The following is a 21,083-nucleotide window of genomic DNA, read 5'->3' on the forward strand; positions in this document are numbered from 1 at the left end:
CTAGTCGTTTTTATCATGTGCATTAAGCTAGCTGATCATTTTTGGTTAAACATTTTTTTGTGTACATTTATTCTCTTCTGTATGAGCTTTGCAGTAAATTCCAACTGGAAGTGACAAACAGCTTGAAGCAAGCACACTTGGCCTCTTATGGCCTCTTATTTGGAGAACCATGCTAGCGAGAGTAAGAACAGTTGCTGAGAAATTTGTTTTAAAAGTGTGTTTTAATAAGTTTAAAGCATCTGAGAGGCGTAAAAGTATACAAAGAATGCTTTTTTTTCTGTATATTGCTGATTTTTATGTAAAAGTTTGAAACAAATTAAGAAAAATCCTTGTTAGGGTTAGGGTTAGGGTTAGGGTTAGATCACACTTGAAAAGATGTGAATTAGTTTGACATTGAAATGCACACGACGATACAAAAGAGCACTGCAAATGAGAAAAGGGCAAAGAGGACTGCAGAAACAGAATCTTTACGACATGATTTAAAAAAAAAAAAAAAAGACCAGCTTCACTGGAGCTTCTTTTACATGTCATCAGCGTTCGGCGGTAAGCCAGCAGAACGTTTGGGATTCAAAGTTACACTTGCTATGTGGCCGGTGACAGGGTCAATGTGGAAATGCCCCAGCGTTTCCGCCTGGCTGCGGTTCGGAGACATGGCGTCCAGTTCTCGGTTCAGCTTCATGTTCCCCATCAGGGTGGTGATTTCCAATCCTGCATCTGCCGGGAATCGCCCGTGCGCCGGCTTCGATTCGTCTTGGGTGGCCAACGGGGGATCGATGACGTGCAGCACGCGGGAGGCCTGCACGTTCTGCAGGGCACGTGACTGGACTGTGGGAAAATTAAGAGGCCAGAATGAAACACGCCTCTGGAAAAGTCGATTATTATAGTTTATGGGCTGCCATCTTAGCTGCATTCATCGCCTGTGACAAGTTTTCCCTCAGTCATGAATAGCAAACCAAAAAGTCTGGACTTGCATAATATTTCATTCAATTTGATCGAATTTTTCCCCAAGGCTCCTCTCCGCACACCATATTGCGCATAAAAATCCAAGCAACATCAATAATGATCCGACTACTCATTACGGTCAAGGGTGAGCAGCAGATGAGCAGAAAGTGGGCGGGGCACAACTGGATTGATCGTCAGCCAATCACAATTTCCCACTCATATTTGGAGCTACTGACAATTTTGGATCTTAGCTGAACTCAACATGCATATTTTTGGTATGTCAGAGGGAAGGTCATTAAGGTTAGCTATTGAAATTGACAGCAAATCCTCATACAGCTAAAAAAAAAAAAAAAATCCTAAGTCATGTCACCTTTAACGGTCACGCTGGGAGCTATTTGCCATTCAAGGTTACTCACTTCTGACTGGGCTGAAGTCTCCTTGGCTGACTTTGGTGTCAGCGTAGGGCTTGAGGCTCGGGAAGAGGATTAGGGAGAAGGACAGTAGGAGTACCTGAGGGGGATAAAGAAGTCAAAAGGAGACGAGAAAGCGGGAGGAGAGTGGGAAAAACACTGCTTGCATATTTTTCACGGAATGCATTTAGAGTTAATGTCGCTTAGACAAATAAATGCCACCCTCAAAAATTAAGCTTTCTTTTTCCAGTGGTGTGAAGTGACAACTATTTTTCCAGATATCACAAATTTGAGTCTTTTTTTTTATATTACATGCCCTCAATTTAATCATTTATGGATTTTTTTATTTAAGGATCTAGTAATCCCTAATAAACAGGAAGCACTGTGTCGTTGGTGCATCTTTTCTGTGCTTCTCTAGTTCATCATAACGTATTCAGTGACTGGGTTCTGACACACATTCATATCCATTAAAGCTCAAATTTCAAATATTCTTCCCTCCTTATAGCCTTGGGCGGCGTACGCTGTGCTACGGCGCTGATCAAAGACGGAACATGGCTTCCATTCAAAAAAGGTACTTTTAGATTTAAGGATTGTGCTTTTTTTCTTGTGTGTCTTCAGAGATTGTCATGTCATGATTGGGCTTTTATTTGGCTTTCGCATTTTGGATTGCTATCAGGATTTTTTTTTTTTTAAATATATATCGGCCGGCGAGTTCATACCAACACACACGTCCCAGTCTGGGCCGGCTTGTTAGTTGTATTCATGACCAGAGCTTGGAGCCGGCGCAACTGCTCCATTAGTGAACTGCGGAGACAAATCCATGAAAAAATAATCACAAAGAAGACAATGTAAAATGAATGATGTGAAGGCTGGGTGGCAAAGGAAGACGTAGGAGAGGTTGTGAAGTGGATGACTCCTTTCGGATTACAGCGTGAGGTCTCGCGCAAAGAAGGGTTCCATTTTATAGTCTCTTACATGTTACATTTCTCCAGCTGAGACACTTTCCGCTGAAGTTCCTGGTTATGTGCGCTGCATGCAGCCATTCTGAAAACACACATATACACAGAAAGAGTAGAAGTTATAGCTGGGAGCAGCCCTGTGCTCAAATTGGAAGGCTTGGCAAAATGATTTGGTTATAACTGCTATTCCAACAGAACACTTCAAGTTATTATAATAAAATGCAGAGTTTGAATATTCAATTCTTTTGCTATTCGCTGCAAGGCTCAATCACCATCCCACTATGTTAGCGAGATGATCGCTATATTCACTGCCAGCCAAGTTAAAATGGAACTTGGACGTCTATAGCCGTTAATGGTAGTGAACGGGTTAACACTGAACAATAGTGAGAAGAGTTCAAAAGAAATTTTAGCCACGCTACTGCTCAAATGTTCACAGCAATCTAAATGTGATGTGTAATTGAAAAACTGTTACCTGCTTTCCAATCCATCAATGTACTCTTTCTTCTTTTTGCGGCTCTCCTGGGCCGACTGCTTATTGCGAATCTTTCTGCGTATTTTCTTCAGGATCCTTTCTTCATACTGATTGGAATAGATTTTTTTTGAGTGAGTGGTTTGAACTGGTTTGTTCTTATAACGAACCTTGGTGAGTGGTAGTTGGCTGGGTAGAGTCACGCCTTCCTTGGCGAGGAGCTTCTTCTCGTCTTCATTGAGAATCAGTTCTTGAATGGACTGTTGGAACGGCTGCGGAGGCTGGAAGGGAGACGGCACGTGATTCAGTAGGAGGTGCTGCTCTTGATTACACTTCCTCACTGCCGTCGCCCGATTACAGCTTGCCGCCGGTCTCCCTGCGGCCTCTCAAGGCGTAGTTAAATTAGCATGCCACTTGCCGCCATTGCTCTCATTCCTGCGCCAAGCCTCGAGAAATCACAGTGTGATGAGCCAAGCGGCATTCTGCCACTCTTCGCCTTAATCAACTGGGCTGGAAAGCTTGGATCAATACTTGATTTTTTTTTTTTACACTCCTTGTGTCTGAATAATTAAGATAAAAAGGAATGAAATATTTCCTATATTAATTAAGGACTGGCTGGGCTGCGTCTATTCAGAATGCTTTTTTTTTTGTTTGCACTGACTTAATTTTACTGTACTGAAAGAACTGTGAGAATGATGAGAGCAAACAGCAATGTAACTTTTTTTCTGACAATTTTCTTCTCCCGTAGTTTGTGTCCATGCAAAGTAAGTTGAGCTAACGTAGCATGATATGCTAACTTTAAGGCAGGGGTGTCAAACTCGTTTTTTTACGCGGGCCGCATTGTAGTCATAGCTTCTTTCGGAGGGCTGTCAACCCAAATAAATGTATGAGCACCTCATATTATATCCAGTGAAATCGACAAAACAAACTGACAAATAACTCGTTTTCAAATCAGACGAGTAAAAACTGGTCAAATATTTAAAAGAAAAAAGATATTAAAAGTGAAGACAATTTGCAATTCTAGTAATGACACATGAATTTGATGCTTAATTTGTCTTCGCGGGCCACATAAAATGATGTGGCGGGCCGTATCTGGCCCCCGGGCCTTGAGTTTGACACCTGTGCTTTAAGGCCATGTTAGCTTAACGAGTGCTACGATTTTTCCGCTGATATTTTGTTCATTTTTACGATGAGTTTGACGATATCCTGAATGTAACTCATAAAGTAACTTTTAAACTACCGTAATTTTCGGACTATAAGTCGCACCGGAGTATAAGTCGCACCAGCCATAAAATGCCCAAAAAAGTGAAAAAAACCCATATATATGTATATAAATCGCTCCTGAGTATAAGTCGCCCCCCCACCCAAACTATGAAAAAAAACCGCGACTTATAGTCCGAAAATTACGGTAATCAGTTCAATAACAAAGGTTTGTTTTAAAGGAGTAGTTGTTGATGAGGAATCTGATTACGTTTTTCAAGATAACAGTAGCAACACTGAATAATAAAATGGTTGCCGTCGTGCATCTTGCACCAAGTCGAGATTTCCGTTCCCACTGGAATGTCGGAAACCGCAGAGGATCCACGTATCTTACAGACTCTCAAATATAAACAGTGAGTCAAAGCATTATCAGCCATAATCCTTCAGTTCACTCCCCCATTTTGTCTCACTTGCCGGCTCAGTTGTGCCACTCAGCAAGAGATCCTTAACAGTCAGAGACGAGCCGGAGCACGGCGGCTCTCTGTTTACGTCCGCAGAATATTGTGGATATCTCGTCCTCTCCGCGGGGTGCTCGCCTTCCCAGACATCTTCAAAAACACACACACGAATGAAACTAATATCACAATAAACAATCAGTATTGAGTTAGCTAGCAAGTTAACCAAGCTAACTTAGTTTGAAGGACGTTTGAGCCTCCAAGGCTGCTTTGGCCTGTGACCTCAGACCCATACAATGAATATCCTCGGGGGGGCTCTCCGGACGCTGTGGGCTATCCATCTGATCCGAAGGCGGGTCTTCGCTGATCCCGCTGTCGCTCGGCGAGGGGGACCAGATCGGCGAACCCGACGCTGATTCTCCTCCACTTAATAAGGCGTTGAGGAAGTCGGCATCCGCCTGTTCAGCCAGCTGGAGCATCTGCTCGGGTGGAAGCTTCGATTATTTTTCTAGTCTTGTATACGAGGTAACATGCTGAGATGATAGTCCGGCTACAAGGAAAAGTAGATGATTGACGGTTTTACGCACGTTTGGTTCCTGCTCTGGCCAGTGGTGCTGCCGGTTGCATTGTTGTTCCGCTTCTTCATGCCGAAGGATTCCATCATTTTGATCAAACAGCCAATCCAGCAGCTCCATGCCGTCATACGCCTGCTGTCATGTGTCATTTGTCAAGTTCCTTTTTCGGAAGTCACACTCAGGACAAAAGGCCACGACTGCCCCAGCCGCTTCTTTACTGCTTGATCATGATTTGTCAAGTGTCAGGTACAATATGTTCCCTGCTCGTCTATATCGGCTTGACGCGTAAAAAGTCACCTTGTGGTTCAAGTTAAAAGGTTTGTGCGGACCCACAGAACCAAACCAAACCATTTTGACAATATCCCCAATAATATTTCACAGGATTAAAAACAATCTATTCTCTCTGTAGTTGGAACTGCAATGAAACTCAGTGATCCTTTGTGATAGCAGCAGTATCAACTTATTAAATCCAATATAAGAGCTGAATCTAAAATTCTCCTTTTGGCGAGATAATGACTCACAGTTTTGATTGACACTCCCTTAAAAGTACGTTTTGCGGTCATGTCGGTGAAATCGGGACAAGTTATTGAACTGACAAAAAATTCGGTCTGATTAATGATCATAGCCGTATCCATTAAACTTTATACTTATAATCACAGAATAACCTGTAATACTTTTTCACTGTCATATGTTGATATAAATATATTAAACTACAGTATTTACCTGGTCAGAGTAGTGCTCCATAGTTTCCCTTCTTGGGTCGTAAACCAAGGAAACTAAAAAAAATCCTGTCAAAATATCCTTTTTTTTTTTTTTCCTGTTGAGAAGCTCTGCTGATGAAGACTTTCTATTGAATCACTCAGCTGCTTTTGTTGGGTCCAAAGTTGAAACTCCAACGCAGCACACCCAGTCGGCCACAATGCTTGTCCCCTATTGGAGTAGATCAGATCGAACCTGATTGGCCGCTTAAGCACACACTGTTTTACATCTGGAGAAGGTCTTCACTTGAAGATGGTTAGACCAAAGTCTTTATTTCCGTAACTTGTTGTTGACATATTCCTTACGACCTTTGCCATACTTTTGAGAGACAATAGAACAACACAGCAAAACTTTGAACGTAAAAGTTATCAAATCAGCAGCGAATTACAATGGCAATTTGAGAGAATACCAGATTCTGATTAGCAAAGCTTTTGGGAATGGGACAAGTGTTTTTTGATGATGCAAATTATTGTTGATGAAGCTTCCAAGATAGCTGCGGCACGAAAAAACGCCGATCATCGATTGATTAATTTTTGTGCAAAATTTGAGACAAAAGTATGCTTGGACAAGTTTTTTTTAGTAACCCTGCCAAAAGACAAACAGCCTGACAAAACAACGGAACGGGACAAACATAGCCTCCTTGGCAGCTGTAGAATTTAGAGGCAGCAAACACGTGTTTCCACATTTAACTTCACAACGCTGCCAGAAAACGTAGGAGGAAACAGCAGCAAGTGTCACCGCATGACATGAGCATGGAGGTCATGGAATAGCACTGCAAGTATAGGTGAAAATGGAATTGAACTCAATTTCTCCGCACAAAGCAAGAAGTCACAAAGTCATGCCCGGGCTAGTTGAGCCATAAAAAAGAGGAACATTATGTAATGGTTTGATTATCTCCCGGAAGACGGTTCCAAAGGGCTCTGCAATAACTGCATGAGTTAGAAAAGAAAGCACTGCTTTAAAAAAAAAAAAGAAAAGCTTAACTCAAGCGCACATGGATTTTTTGTATGGTTTGCAGCACAAATTTTCAGTTTTTTTTCTAAAAATCCTTTTACTTTGTATAATTGAGGTACTTCATTTTTATTTTATTTTTTATTTTTTTTAATAGAAGGTGCCTGCTTTGCTTGTAAACACGAGCGCAAGCATCTAATGAGTAAATTCTCAGTGGGGTGCCTCTAGTAGTTCATCAAATAATCAGTTGTATTAATTTTTCATTTTTCCTTTTGATTTTTAAAAGCTGCTTAATTTTAATTGTTAAAAAACCCCAACTTCTATTACGCTAAGGTTCTGAAATACGATTGCTTAATTCTGACATATAAATTGTGTGGCATTTTGAAATACAATATACGTCCTCGCTCAACAAAGGTTGGAAAATAAATTTAAACTTTGCATCTCCTTCCACATCTCATAAATATAAAATATGTTGTTTCGATGATAATTTCAGCATCATAAATGCACTCAGATCAGTGCAGCATTATCCTGGCCAGAAAATCCTACAAGCGCAAATCCTCAGGAGATAGCTTTCCTTCCAAATGTAAGGTCAGCAGGTCGACTGCGGCGTGAAATATTCATCGAATAACGTCCACGAGGAAGCGGATTCACTACAGCACTATTTACAGGATGTCTCGCTTCCTCAGGGAATCCTGTTGCGAGCTAGCTAGCGAAAGGCAAGGCAAAAAAAACCCAAAAAACATGCATAATCACTCCTTTGTTAGCTTAGCTGTCAATGACGACTCGCTATGACATTTGACAATGAGCTCCTTTTTGCCATCCGAGCATCACAGATATGTAAAATGAAGGTCAAACGATAACAGGCCTCTAATTGAAAGTTGGGATGCAAAATATGCTAACGAGCCTTTTTGGAGCCTCTGGGAAAAAAAACAACATCGCATTGAGATGTAGAGATGCAGGGACCCAAATGCCAGTCATTAGCCGAAATGCCAGTCTGACAAATGCGGTGCACTCTTAAGACCTCTCAGGTGCGTTACTTTGATGGGAGAATTCCCAGCCCGTCATCTGGAGTATCAAAAAAAACTTTTGATCATTTGGGTTTTACTTAGTTTGGACATGTACACAGATGATGATTGAAATATGTTCAAATAATAGTACGTCGCTATTTTTATCAACATCTCGGCAAAGTCGTTATTGCTATTTATTGCAAAACTTGCCGCATACATAAATATGAACCAAAAAATATCTTCCACCAACTAGGTAGCATAGCGGGAAGATCAGTGCAGCCAGCCAATGCGATGGGATCATTTGCATCAACTCTCATGTGAGTTGGCCTCAACATCAAGGCTGAGCAACTTCTCTGATATGCGTGATGTCACACGCGGTAAGAGTCGGTGTGCCGTGATGTTCCACGCTTGTGCTATCAGAAAGTCACAAAGTCTCTGGAAGAAGAAAAAGTTATTGATGAAGGGGTGGCAGAAGGAAACTGGAAGTTTTTTTTTTTTTTCCACGTGACCCAAAAGGGTTTTGATTGATAACATGTTTTCAGAAAATTGTTGCTGCACATGCATTGTTATTTTGTTTATTGGCACTTTTGAGCGTCGACCTACGGTGAACTCATCATTACAATAGTAATGACGCACAAACACAACAGGACAGGAACCATTTTGCCTTTAAAACAAGAAAAGCACACCCCTGCTGTGCATTGAGCTGTTTTGTTGCATTGATTTGGGCCACGGCACTCAAGGTTGTCCCCTTCCATTGACTGTCTCCATTCATTCCATTCTTTATCGAATAGTCGTATTATGTCCTCAAAAGCAAGTTGGCAGAAGCCTCATTTTTTTTGTTCTCACGTGAGACATTGTTAAAAACGAGGGTAACCTAGCAACCGGAATCATATTTTATTCTGCTTTGTGGGATATTTGTGGACAATTCAAGTGAGGGTCATTGCCATTAAAGAATAATGATTTTTCTTCCAGCCTTTGTACAGTAAATAAAATAATGGATGAATAATTAATCATATTTGCGTTATTTATTTATCTATTTATTTATTTATTTATTCATTTATTTATTCGTTCTCTCGTCCGTCCACCCGTCTGTTTATTTATTTATTTATTTATTTATTATGTGGGTGGGACTTCTGTATCATTCAAAATATTTCTTTTTTTAATACTGCACACTGTACCAATGCCTCTTTTTGCCTCCCTCAAGAGACCACAGTTATGTTTTTGTGCTCCCCAGTTTTTCTCAAGTCTTTTCATGAATTGGTGAGTCACTATACGATCTGTTTCCGCCATGGAGGAATGGTTTTTTGGCCTGTAATTGGCTTCTGTCAGTCGGGAGCTAGTGCTACAGCTTCACATCGCCACATTTCAAAGCAAAGTTCACTTGATGAGACTTTCATCCCCTGCACCCAATTTCATTGGTCTACCAATGAATTCCCACTCGACCTTTTTCCCGCTGCTTCCACAGATATGGAGGAACTTCTAAAGCTTGATACAGTGGCCTCGCATGCAGTGGAGTTTCCCCTCATCTCAATTGATTTTCCAAGCACGAGTTAGGGCTAATCTTCGTATTACATGTCTTGCTCAACCATGTTAACCAAGATTAAATGAAAAGATTGAGAAGTGTAACAAAGGCAGAGATAAGGCAACATCCTTAAAAATTGTTTTAGACTCTTGAAGAGGATGTCAATTCCAAAAATGTTGTTACAATATGTTCTGTGCACCCCTACTCATCTAAACACGGCATTCTTATTAATATTCCACTTGTGGAAGATAAACTAAGTAGCAAAATCCACAATTCTTTTCTCCATCTCAAGGGGGCGGCCATTTTGTCACTTGCTGTTGACTGAAAATGACATCACAGTTGCTTAAGACTCAGCTGACCAAACTGTATTTTGTTTGTTGTTTTGTTTGTTTTCTTGTAATGTTTGTTACACACATTTCTTCAGCACCCCTTGGCAAGCCCACAAACATTTACTCTAACTGTCGTCCCTAATAAATGTAATCCCCAAGTCTGATTTACGAATGACACAAATGCCACCGACGACATTAATCTTGATTAAAAAAACGGTCCCTGTTTTTAAATGTGGGACGCTGGCGTGAATGCATTTGTGTTTACATGGTGGGAAAAGATTTAACAAACCCAGCGGGGCATTCCTGGAATAAATACAATGACATCTCATGCTGTGGCAAATCTCGTGACAGCAACACAACTGGGTGGATTACCAGCAGTGATGGCTGCCAAACAAAATGGCTGTTCCAATTGTGGTCTGCTTGTTTGGGCTCTCGTTGATGCAGATGGTGCTCCTGCACGTGAACAAAATCTACAGGTGACTTGTTGACCAAATTTGACAAAAAGTTGCAATCAGTAGCAACCCGATTATTTCTGTGATTGAAATCCGACTTCATTATTTTTTGCCATCTTTTCATTGATGTATTTGTTTCCAATGGGGTTTGACTTAGTTGTTTTTTAAATGAACGAAGACAAAACAACAAATTATGAATTTAATAAATACAATAAAATGCATTCACTCTTTTATATGATGGTAAATACATCATTTTTAATCCAATAAACGGGCATTGTTCTCAATGGGCAACATTTGAACAATTATTTGCCCGCTACAAAAATGAGTTTGACACTTTTACTCAGTGAGTTGTCGTCTCGGGAAGAATGGAGCATTGCTGCCCTCTGGTGGCTTAAAACCGTAAGTAAACGTCTAACTATTTTATTCAGTCTACCGTTTGTGTCGTCTCACAATTTACCGTAATTTGTTGGAAAAGGAGATAAATTAGACGAGTGATAATAATGGTGAGGTCTAAAGTTGCTGCTCCATAAGGAATACATTTGTTGTTTTGCTAGCATGATGTATAATGTAGCATTATAGTTAAATTATCTTTTCAAATTGTTATTTTACAACAGTTCAATATTCTCTATTATTTTACAGAAATAGTTGACTAGATAGTGGATTTCATTTCCAGCCATGGACTATGCATATGATTTACATAATAAGAGGGAGAAAACAATCTTGCGTCTGCGGGTGTTCTTCTTAGGATCACGTTAATGTCACACGAACAGCAGCAGTCCAATGTGTGACATTTATAGGAAATTGTGTTTGGGAGGAAACACACGCACGTCAAAATGGTAACCTGGACGAGATGACAACAATGGACCGCCTGCTGACCGTTTATCTCTTGATGTTGCAAAATAATGGTCACAGTTAGTGATAACATTTGTTTGGAAGCGAAAATTAAGCTGCGAGATGCCAAAATTGCTTTCTTAGATCCGGTAACTCCATTTGTTACGTGCCTTTGTTTGATGTTAGACAACACAGGAAATTTTGCATTTTTTAAAAGATATGACATGTGTTTAAATATTCACCATGATTTGGATTTGATAGGGCACTAAAAAAGGCAACAAATTTTGATTAAATTTAAATTTTAACGCAAACAATAAATAAAACAAAACAATGTAAAGAAAGGCCGTTCTATACTCACTAGCGCCATCTACTGTATTGGATGGTGCAATGCTCCAATTGCCCCAATGGCAATGAATGAAAAAAGTTCATCCTTTTTAACATAAAGTGACTAAGTGGAACGTTTTTGTTCTCCTTTTAGGCTGTCATGACATGACTGTGAACCTTTGAGATGAGCGCGAGTTGTTCAGCGTTGCAAAACATGCCCGCTCAACTGTGAGGTGACATCCGAGAAAATGAGGCTGCGATGCCGTGACGCCTCATCCCACCAGAGACACCTTTATGCACCACTGACTTATAATGCTGATGAGATGTGAGACAAGTCTGAAGAGAGGAGCAACCGATTACTTCCAGGCTCCACGGACGTTAAGTATAGCATGCACGTTGGCTTCATTGAAGGTTTTGAATCATAGATGTCAAACTCGAGGCCCGATGGCCAGATTTGGATCCAATGCTGGGTTAATTATTTGAGTTACTTTTAAGTGAAGTCAGTTGTCATGAACGGATATCATGTTGAATCTTTTTCCTCATTTACTGACATCCATTGTTGTGGCATTTGCAGATAATCTATACAGGGAGTTGTTAGTATTGATTGCGATATAGAATAATTTTACAAATGAGGCAGCTTGTGTCAGCGCGCAGATCAACACGTGCACATGCGATGCAAAATGACGCCCTCAGGGCAGCCTTTGCCTGTTCCCCACACACTTAAGTCTTCCTGGGTTTAGGAAATCGACCCCGGCTTATTTTCACTGGCCGTCCGGGCTGGTTAACAAACAAGCAAGAATAAAACGGCAGCTGCTGAAATTGTATGTAACTTTTTGAGTTGGATCGCTCTAATAGTGTGACCTTTATTGATTTCTTGTCTACGCCTTGGGCCCGGCAAAGCACTAATGACATTGGTCAATAAAAACCATGACGTGGAAGTTCTTTCCCCCCAGCGCCTACTGACCACTTCCCTAAAAATAGTCGGAGACGGCGAGAGCATTGACAGCTCCGGGGCTCTTGTTCAACTGGAGGGCCTCGGCTCGCTTTCGACACAGGTAAAACGGGCCAACATGCTGGGCTGTCCGCTTTAGAGTATTTCACTTTCAACCGGGCCCAGCCAGCTCCCATTCAGAAAAGAGGCTTGACACATCCGAGCGAGTAGCTTGCCTCCTTTAATCAATACATTCGGAACGCGGCGGGGCGGACACCAAATAAAGCCAGCAAATCGTTTGGCCTCTGCGTCTGGCGTGGCGCTCTCTGGGAATGTGCTGCTTAAAGGAATTCCTATTTAAAGGAAAGACATTTACAATTGAACGGCACCCCCGCCACTTCTCAACCAAGACCACCACTTGCGTATCGACTCTACTGTCAATGTGCGCCTGCTGACGTCTTTCTACAGTTGGTTCAATGGAGCAGAAAAGCGAACTACATTCGTCGAACCGGACCGAGATGTTACGATTTCTCGGACAACTTTGGCATACTAGTAGGGAAACTTTATGTGACTAGAGAAGAAAAACTGTGCTCTATCTATCTATCTATCTATCTATCTATCTATCTATCTATCTATCTATCTATCTATCTATCTATCTATCTATCTATCTATCTATCTATCTATCTATCTATCTATCTATCTATCTATCTATCTATCTATCTATCTATCTATCTATCTATCTATCTGTCTATCTGTCTATCTGTCTATGTATCTATGTATCTGTCTGTCTGCCTTGCCTGCCTGTCTGTCTGTCTGTCTGTCTGTCAAACTGCAGTAAAAGCTATGACCACTGGGTGTCGCTCAAGAGCGTGTAATATCGCGTAAGTGCGCATCTCTTCCACCATTCTGCTCTTCTGTGCCTTCTTCTGTATGTGTGCCCATGTGTGCGTGTTTGTGCCCGAGAAAGTCAGCCAGGTTTCCAGCTGAGTGCTCTCTCTCTCTCTCTCTCTCTCTCTCTCTCTCTCTCTCTCTCTCTCTCTCTCTCTCTCTCTCTCTCTCTCTCTCTCTCTCTCTCTCTCTCTCTCTCTCTCTCTCTCTCTCTCTCTCTCTCTCTCTCTTTCCCTCTCTTTCTCTTTCTCTCTCACAGTGCGTGCGCGCTTGTGCGTGTGTCTATGTGTGTGTGTGTTATCATTATTATCCACTCTGCTCCCAGCTCGAGAATGGCCAGATTCACTCAGACTGAAACAAGAAGGCAGAATCCTCCTCCTCCTCCTCTTCCTCCTCCTCCTCCTCCTCAGCAGCATCCCGCTCCACACTCCTCCAGCCTGCTCCTCAGCGGACCGAGCCCGGCACCACTGCTCCTGCTCCCGCACCACCAGTCCCAGTACCACCACCAGTACGTCCAGATCCCACTGCCCAAACCCATGAACGGCTCGGAACCCATTTCACTTCATCCGGAGAGCGGCGCCATGAAGGACCAGGATGCCATTAAGCTGTTTATCGGGCAGATTCCGCGCAACTTGGAGGAGAAGGACCTGAAGCCCCTCTTTGAACAGTTTGGGAAGATCCACGAACTGACAGTTCTCAAGGACCGCTACACCGGCATGCATAAAGGTACGGTGGGCGACTCTCCAGCGCATTGTGCTCGGGAAATATCTTCTTAAAAGCACATTTATGCTACTTTTCTACATTTTCATTTGGGCGAGATGTTTGAGTTTCGTCACGTGACGCTTTAGTTCAGCAACGTTTGCGCGCACGTTCTTCCCGGCCAGCTCCGCGATGATTTCATATCTTTTATATCCTTTTGAGAGCGATGAGTGGTGTTATTTTATTAACCCCCCGACCCCCCCCCCCCTTTTTTTTTCCAACCCCTTTTGAACACGCTCTTAAGTGGGGCAGAGGCGCTTGGAAAGGATACATTTTTAAAGAGCCAGTGCCATCTTTTCATCATTTATTCATCCATTTGCGTTCTTTAACATCATTGAGCCCCCCCCCCCCCTATATAGATGTATAAATATATATAGAGGGGCTGCTAAAATCAGTTCAGAGGCATATAACATGCCCTCCTCCCCACCCCTCAAAGTGTGACATGACTGATGTCACAGCGGAAAATGGACCTCCACCACCACCACCATGCCGTTGATGCCGGAGTGGGAGGCAGCACGGGTGTAAATCCACGTTGCTCTGCACTGTACACACTTGACAACTTCCACCTTCCGTAATGAAGTTGGTTACCAAGGGTAGGCTTTACCGTGTAAATCACCATAGGGGGGATTTGAGTGTGGCTGGGGGTTCATTTGTTTAAACAACCCTTTTGCAGTCCATCACTGCGTAGTGGATGTCATCTTCTCCATCATCATCATATTTTTTTTGGGAGGTGGGGGAGGTGAGAGACCTTTACTTGTACAAAGCATTTAAAAGTAATAATACAGAACAGTATGACTGGTACTTGTCAATTAAAAGTGGAAATTAAAAAAAATAATAATGAGACAGACAAATTGCTCCCACATAATCAACGCTTATCATCTTTGTCATCTTCAATACTCGTTAACAACATTCAGTACACTTTTAATCAGGTGTGAGACTATTTAGGGCACTTTGGTGCTGCTGATTTGGTTAGCAACAGAGTTTTTGTCACGACTTAACAGTCGTAAATATTAAATACAATATGTTGACCTCAAAAGGAATTGAGAAAAAAATTATCGTCTTACTTCACACACAGTAACTTCTATTGGTTTGTTCTCATTAGGTTGGTGGTGGGCACTAAAATCCAAAGCAAAAGCAAAACGGTAGCAGACATCACTCCCCGGGCCTTCTATCTCATTAAGTTCTTAGATGACACAAGGACCTCGCTCTCCATTTGCTATTCCACGCACAAGCACTCACACACTTTTCATTTATTCATTCATCGTCGTGTGATTGCGCGCTCGCGTGTGTGCAAACACGTACAGAAGTGTCATTGCCCCGCGTTGCGTAATGATTGCACTATTTAGTTGTCGAGTGATTGTGGCTCCATTGCTAGCGAACTTCAGCTTCTTAAGTGTGATTGGATGGAGAGGAGAGGAAATGGCGCTTTGAAAGGCAAACCGCTGAAGGTTGGACACAATGTATGGATATAACGATATGTTGTGTTGTTTTCTACACTCCTACTTAAGCATAGTTTTTGAAAGACAACTTGGTGTTTCCTAGAGTTTAATAGCATGACCATATAATCACTATAAATTGGTCAAAACGTTACAGGAAGTCAGCCATTTTGGTTTGACGCAACCATTTTTAGACTCATTTTGATCATTTTCAGAGGACCCACAAAAAATCAACCCCATGCTAAATGTGGGTGGAGCATGTCCTCAAAAATTCCACTTTTAATAACCCTGTAAACATAAATTTTACACAAAATTGCCACATTTGAATGATTAAAAAAAAAAAAAAAATGAATCAACACAACATGAGAGTCTAGCCATCAAGCCTGTTAGCTTGTGTGACCGTTAGCTTGTGCGCTAACAGGAATCCAGGTCTTTGCTAGGTCAGCATTCTGGTGGCAGGCTCATCACCCGTCCCCAAAAAAATAACCCCACTAAGCTGTTCTGTAAACTGTGGCAAGTGTGGTTAACTGTCCTTCTAAATGCAAATCAAAGTGACTTTCTATTCCGTTACAGGCTAATTAGGTTTGTGTAAGCAACTTACCAACTGACAATGCCTATCGTAATTAACGATACACAATCAATCTTTTATGTCGTTGTCCATCCTTACATAATATTTTTGTGTTGTAAATGATGGTATTATGCAAAATGGATTACACGGTATGGATCCTGATGGAAATAATAGTTCTCACCCTCACAAGGACACACTCACAGAAACGCACACAGACACACACATCAGCAATTTGCAGTTGTTCTGCACTTCTGATTGCAATTTGGTCCAACTTGTCCTTTTGTCTGTGATTTCCTCGCGTGTATTTTGCCCGTGGTAATCCGCGAGGGAGAACACGGAATTAGTTTGTAAAGCGCGATAATAATGCATGGCCATAATAAGTTGACTCGGGAGGATTAGCAAAATGTGCATTGTCTGAAGCGGCGCTCCCTTGGGTGTTCAGCCGGTTGCCTCCCTAAACAGTGGCTGCCTCTGCCAATTAAATATTCCGTCTAGTCTGCCTTCTCCCCCCTCCGATGATTAATTCTGCCCGCGACGTCCGAGGCCTGCCAATTATCGTTGCCCGATTGGTATTAATAGGTAAAGGGTTTCCTCATGTAGAATACATCATAGACAAAAAAAAAAACTCCCTTTGGCTGCAATTATAATTGTCGGAGTGTTGTTGATGTGGACATACTAAATGCAAGAGATTAATTACGATAAACAAACATCTTTGCGAGATATGATTTATATGTATGGACAAGCAGGCATGGTGTGATGGGTTGAAAAGAAATAAATGTAGCATATGAGGGAAGGCAAGCTAGCTTGGTAGCTTGGACAGACAGACAAACAAAAAGACTCAAAAGTGACGGTATCAATCTGAGACAACAATGCCAGCAGTTATTGCCTTAGATCACAGTCAAGCTGGATCATATGAAATCATAGAATAATCAAATGAAATATCTATTTGAGTTTTTATTTTGTCCCCCTTCCGAACCAGTGCAGTGGATAGTAGTGTTTCTCTGTGGGCTGCCACTCCCGATAAAACAAACAAAAATAAACAATGGGGGATATAAAGGGGAATGAAAAATATGCAAGCCTGTACACATGATATGGAATTGAATTTAATGTAGAAATTCAAGTTTGATATGGCTTGCATGGTGTGACAAGGATATCTCAGGGAGTCTGCAAAACAATATATCTATTTATACACCCCAAAGTTTAAAAAAAAAAAATGCTGAGATAGATGAATTATTTGTTGCCTACAGGGAAAGGTGGAAATATGGGAAAAAAAATCCTGGCAAAATTGGAAAATACCCAAAAGTCAATTATCTGGCTTGGCCCCTGGCAGGTCCAAGCACATTTCAGTGGGGGGGGGGGGGGGGCGGTGCCCCCGTGGCCCCCCTCTAGCGCCGACAGTGTGCGCAGATCTCCCCCAAGGCCGAACAATAATACCCAATAGTGGTGGCCACCAGGAAGAAATTACAAACTGACTCAGCTAAAAACTGTACCAAATCTCCTTCAATGTAATTCCACTCCAATACAGTAGGTGGCGGTAAAGTCCCAATCAAATGACGCAGATGCAACATTCAGAATATTTTACTAATAAAATGCTATGTTGTAATCTTTCTATTTCATTATATATTTATATTGCTACAGTAGACCTGCAGTTTCTCATCTTTGCCATCACTAAGCCACATTCGCTTAGAATCATCTTAAAATGCTTTAAACCTTTGTGGCAAATGTTACATTTTTACTGCAAAATGTTTCGACGTTGGAGATTAAAACATAATGGTATCTTGTCTTTAAACATCTGCAAATAACTTGCCTGTAAATATTTGGCACTGGCAACATGTTCAATAATGAATTTTCTCCAGCTCATTCATCAGTGTCTCGTGTCACTTGGGCTCATCTCTGCGCATGCCCACCCCTCTTTTTATTTTCTTTTTTTAAATTCAGCTCGATGTATTTTTTATGCGACAATCGCGTGCAAAACTGGAGAGCAGTTAGACTCATTTCCCTGCGTGTGTCTTTTTGTCATTTACAGTGTGGTGAGCAGCGCGTGAAAAATAACCTTCTGCAATGTATTCACAGTGTCTTATTAAAGGACAGCAAATTAATTCCGCCATAGAGGATGCCGGGTCGTCTTATTTTTGGCGGTTCACTTATCTCATCTGAAGGTGGACTTGGCAGAAGCGCGCCGCATTCTCATTCACGCTCAAAGGTCACCGCTGTTTTCTTTCGTCGACACAGAAGGGAAGCCTGTCTGTTTTGCATGCTTGGCCTATCAGAGAGGACCATTGCCTTCAGAGCGAGAGGAGGATGAAATGGGGGAGGAGGTGGGGTGCATTTCCAGAACAGCGTGAGCTCTTTAATGTCATGTCGGAGCCCGGCTTGATTCATTTCGAAAGATGAAGCAACTAGGGAGAGTGGGGGGAGGATTTTTAAATGCAATGTTTGGTGCTGTACTTTAAAGTCATGCAATGAAAAAATCTCGAACTTGCTGGTTTTAAAAATGGATGCATGGATGTTTATGTTTGCTTCGTTGTCCATATCCTCAGACGAGGTCTGCTCATTGGTTTCCTGGATGATTTTTTTGTCTACTTCCTGCAACACATCTGATTCTAGTTCGTTTGAATCAGGTGTGTTGCAACATGGAGGCAGAGAAAACATTCAGGAAACTGTCCTCGGAGGACTAGGATCGAAGACCCCAAGTTTAGGTTTTATTTTTGAAATAGTGCTTTTTGAGAGAATCCGAATGGATCAGTGACACAAGAGTGCAGCTTCTTGCCATTGCAGGAAGTTGCTTAGTTCTTTCCTTCCATTGAAAAATACAGGTAAGGTGTATTTTTTTGGCCTCTGTAGTTAGCTACACAAAAGAAAAAACAATGTTACTCTATGAAGAATTAGAGATGTGGATTTGACAGAAGTCGTAACGTTTGGTTATTTGTTTGCAAGTGAATGAAAACTATCGAATGTTTTTCTTGGGATGTTGTTTGTGCTCCTTGCTATTAGCTGACACTATAGCTTCTAAGCTAGCAACCTTCTAGTTTTATTAGCTATGTTAGCAAAGCTATAATGCACTTTGCCATCATAAATTGTGGCTTATTTTTTAACAGAGAAGATGGAGGCTCATTTCAGTTCTGAAAATGAAAAGCTCCCGCGCTACCCAGGCAGCTATGAATAGAAATTGTGTGGTACTTCAAAAAAAAAAAAAGGGTTAAGCTGCTGTCCCAGTGCTGACGGCATGACTTCACTGATTGGCTTCCAGCATTCCTCAAACTGCTCTTACACTATCCATCCATCCAACCAAGCATCCATCCGCCCCAGTAATTGGCAGATCAGTGTTTATTTTGAGCTCGCTCTTGTTTGAATGCGAAATATATGTCAATGCAATTAGCACCCTGAATTCTGCTTGTTAGAGCGACCATTCGTGCTAATTAGTAGCCCTCTCCAGCTCAATGATGAAATAAGACAAAACGTTTTTTTTTTTTTAAAGCAATACAGTCAGGAGGATTAGTGCCTTTACCCTTCTTTCCTCTTTGCCACAAGACTTATTACTTCCCTCTCCCCCATGTCTACACAATCTTTGAAGCGTCGTCTTTAAAAGGTAGCTTTCAATTTGCTGAATCAAAGCGACCGAGCACCTGATCCGATTGTTTGCAGACAGCTTGACGCCCGCCGGTCATCCGCGATCGCACCTCCTGTGCTCTGATCAATCGATCCTTCCTTGGAGGTTTAAACGGCTCATAGGCGGCGAGCATCGGCAGGAGCGTCACATCTAATAAACTTACCTCGCAACTGAATACACTGCTAAGCTCACTGCTTAGTATGTTGCACAGTTTGCTGTCACTGTCAATGCTGTGGTGATATTTTTCTTGGTATTTTTTTTTTCCTCGAATATTTTTAGAATCGATTAGTCTTAATATTTAGTCGATTAATCGAATATCGGATAATATTTTATTTTACGCGACATACATTTACGTTTAACCAAATAAAAGCATACGTTTGCAAATGTTTTGATTAAACACAAAAGATGATCTGTTTGTTTTCATTATTGATCGCCAAAAAAGAATGAATAATTACTGTTGAGAAGCTAACAGAGGATTTGGACAATTTTAAAATCTACTTGATTATTAAAATATTTATCGATTAATTTGATAATCAATTACTTTTCGATTAATCGATTAATTTTGTCAACCCTGGATAATATTTTATTGGGGAACAAGAGTTCTAGCTCATACTCATTTTTGATTGAAATAAGGAAAGATTGTCGGGCAGTTTTTCTTTTTTACAAAAAAGACTGCAGATTATTCGTATCATTGTATTTATTTCGATTGTGCACCAGGCTGGTTATTGCGAATACTTGGCAAGGAAGCATCCTCTTACCGTAAAGGTATGACACATCTTTCGGAAATCCCTTGCCAGGGTTGGAGGGCGGTACAGTGTATTGATTTGTGTGTTTAAAAAAACCCAAAAAAAACCCCAGCTCGATTTCAGGAAGGGAGTGACACGTCAGGGCTGTACACTTGGCAGTTTCACTCTTTGGCCTCCCAGAAGTAAAACAGCAGGAGGCGCTAAGTGGCAACCTCCACATTATTTACAGCTCTGTGAAAGTCCATCCATTAACGGTGTCAATTAGCTTCCTCATCAGGGATGCGGGTCGCGGGATTTATTTATAGTTCTGCCGCTGACTTTCATAGCAAAAGGAGCTGGAAAAGGTTAGATTTGAAGAGCGCAGAGCGGACATTTCCCAACATGCTTTAAGGCCAACCGAGTCACCTATTGAAAAAATTCTGGCCCACATGGGGATGGATGCCCACTTTAATCTGTCATGTCGCCTCCCACAGAGGCGCCAACCCTCGGACAACTTTATTAGGAGCCTGTTGGAAATGGAATCCGGCCATCCTGTTATGTTGTTATCCCCGCAGTGTATAGTCTTAAGTACGGGGAGAATTACTCCCCGCCTTGTCGTGTCAGTTCATCCTTCTATTTTATGACGGCTTCTTTAGCCCAATATCGATCCTTCTCGGAGCGAACGCGAAGCATCTCAAAAAGAATTTATTGCCTTTGTCAGCCTTATTAGGCCACGCACGCTTCACCCCAACACGTGTATGGCGTGTAAGTACACGACACAGGTGCTCCTTTGGGATGCGCCGCCTATGGATCTCCTTGACTGCTCGTCGGAGGCAAGTGGAGTCCATGTGAGTGAAGAGCAACAAATCAATGGTCCGGGTCTTCTGCTCAAGGGGTCAGAGAGGATAGCAGGGAGGGTCCCGCCGCTATTGCTGCATTGGATGTTGCTCGGAATTGAAAATATAGTTCTGAGAAATCCAT

At 41.7% G+C, this 21,083-nt stretch overlaps 2 protein-coding genes and 1 long non-coding RNA gene across 9 annotated transcripts in view; 2 read left to right on the forward strand and 1 right to left on the reverse strand.

Moving 5' to 3' along the window:
• The window catches only part of LOC119122019, a 28,841-nt gene extending 16,088 nt beyond the window's left edge, over positions 1 to 12,753 (forward strand). The window contains exons 3-4 of the long non-coding RNA XR_005097797.1: positions 1,858 to 1,923; positions 11,340 to 12,753. This is a non-coding gene — a long non-coding RNA (uncharacterized LOC119122019). The remainder of the gene's footprint in view (positions 1 to 1,857; positions 1,924 to 11,339) is intronic.
• On the reverse strand, positions 203 to 5,946 carry creb3l3a (cAMP responsive element binding protein 3-like 3a). Of its 3 annotated transcripts, none has more exons than XM_037250175.1 (10): positions 5,734 to 5,946; positions 5,023 to 5,142; positions 4,671 to 4,914; positions 4,455 to 4,588; positions 2,951 to 3,061; positions 2,784 to 2,890; positions 2,328 to 2,396; positions 2,072 to 2,156; positions 1,359 to 1,452; positions 203 to 825 (listed from the first exon to the last, which is right to left on the reverse strand). In XM_037250175.1, the coding sequence occupies exons 1-10, from the start codon at positions 5,752 to 5,754 to the stop codon at positions 521 to 523; spliced, it is 1,290 nt and encodes a 429-aa protein (XP_037106070.1). In that variant the 5' UTR covers positions 5,755 to 5,946; the 3' UTR covers positions 203 to 520. The 3 variants fall into 3 exon arrangements, with proteins under 3 accessions (XP_037106070.1, XP_037106071.1, XP_037106069.1); XM_037250176.1 differs by having other exon boundaries at positions 4,731 to 4,914; positions 5,023 to 5,145; XM_037250174.1 differs by having other exon boundaries at positions 5,023 to 5,145; positions 5,734 to 5,944.
• Positions 12,754 to 13,213: 460 nt separating the features above from the next.
• The window catches only part of celf5a (cugbp, Elav-like family member 5a), a 133,777-nt gene continuing 125,907 nt past the window's right edge, over positions 13,214 to 21,083 (forward strand). For 3 of the 5 annotated variants that reach the window (XM_037250381.1, XM_037250384.1, XM_037250383.1), the window contains exon 1: positions 13,214 to 13,730. In XM_037250381.1, the coding sequence (XP_037106276.1) occupies positions 13,289 to 13,730 (442 nt within the window). In that variant the 5' untranslated portion in view covers positions 13,214 to 13,288. The remainder of the gene's footprint in view (positions 13,731 to 21,083) is intronic. The other 2 variants (XM_037250382.1, XM_037250385.1) reach the window with 1 other exon arrangement.

The sequence above is a fragment of the Syngnathus acus genome, chromosome 4, assembly GCF_901709675.1.
Source record: "Syngnathus acus chromosome 4, fSynAcu1.2, whole genome shotgun sequence".
Lineage (NCBI taxonomy): Eukaryota > Metazoa > Chordata > Actinopteri > Syngnathiformes > Syngnathidae > Syngnathus > Syngnathus acus.

Excerpts from the sequence above, each read along its gene's own strand:
- creb3l3a (XM_037250174.1), bottom strand. The coding sequence starts at position 5,754 with ATGGAGCACTACTCTGACCAG. Across the intron at positions 2,397-2,783 it reads ATTGATGGATTGGAAAGCAG|AATGGCTGCATGCAGCGCAC; the intron begins GTAACAGTTTTT and ends GTGTGTTTTCAG. Across the intron at positions 2,157-2,327 it reads CAGCTGGAGAAATGTAACAT|TTCACTAATGGAGCAGTTGC; the intron begins GTAAGAGACTAT and ends TTGTCTCCGCAG.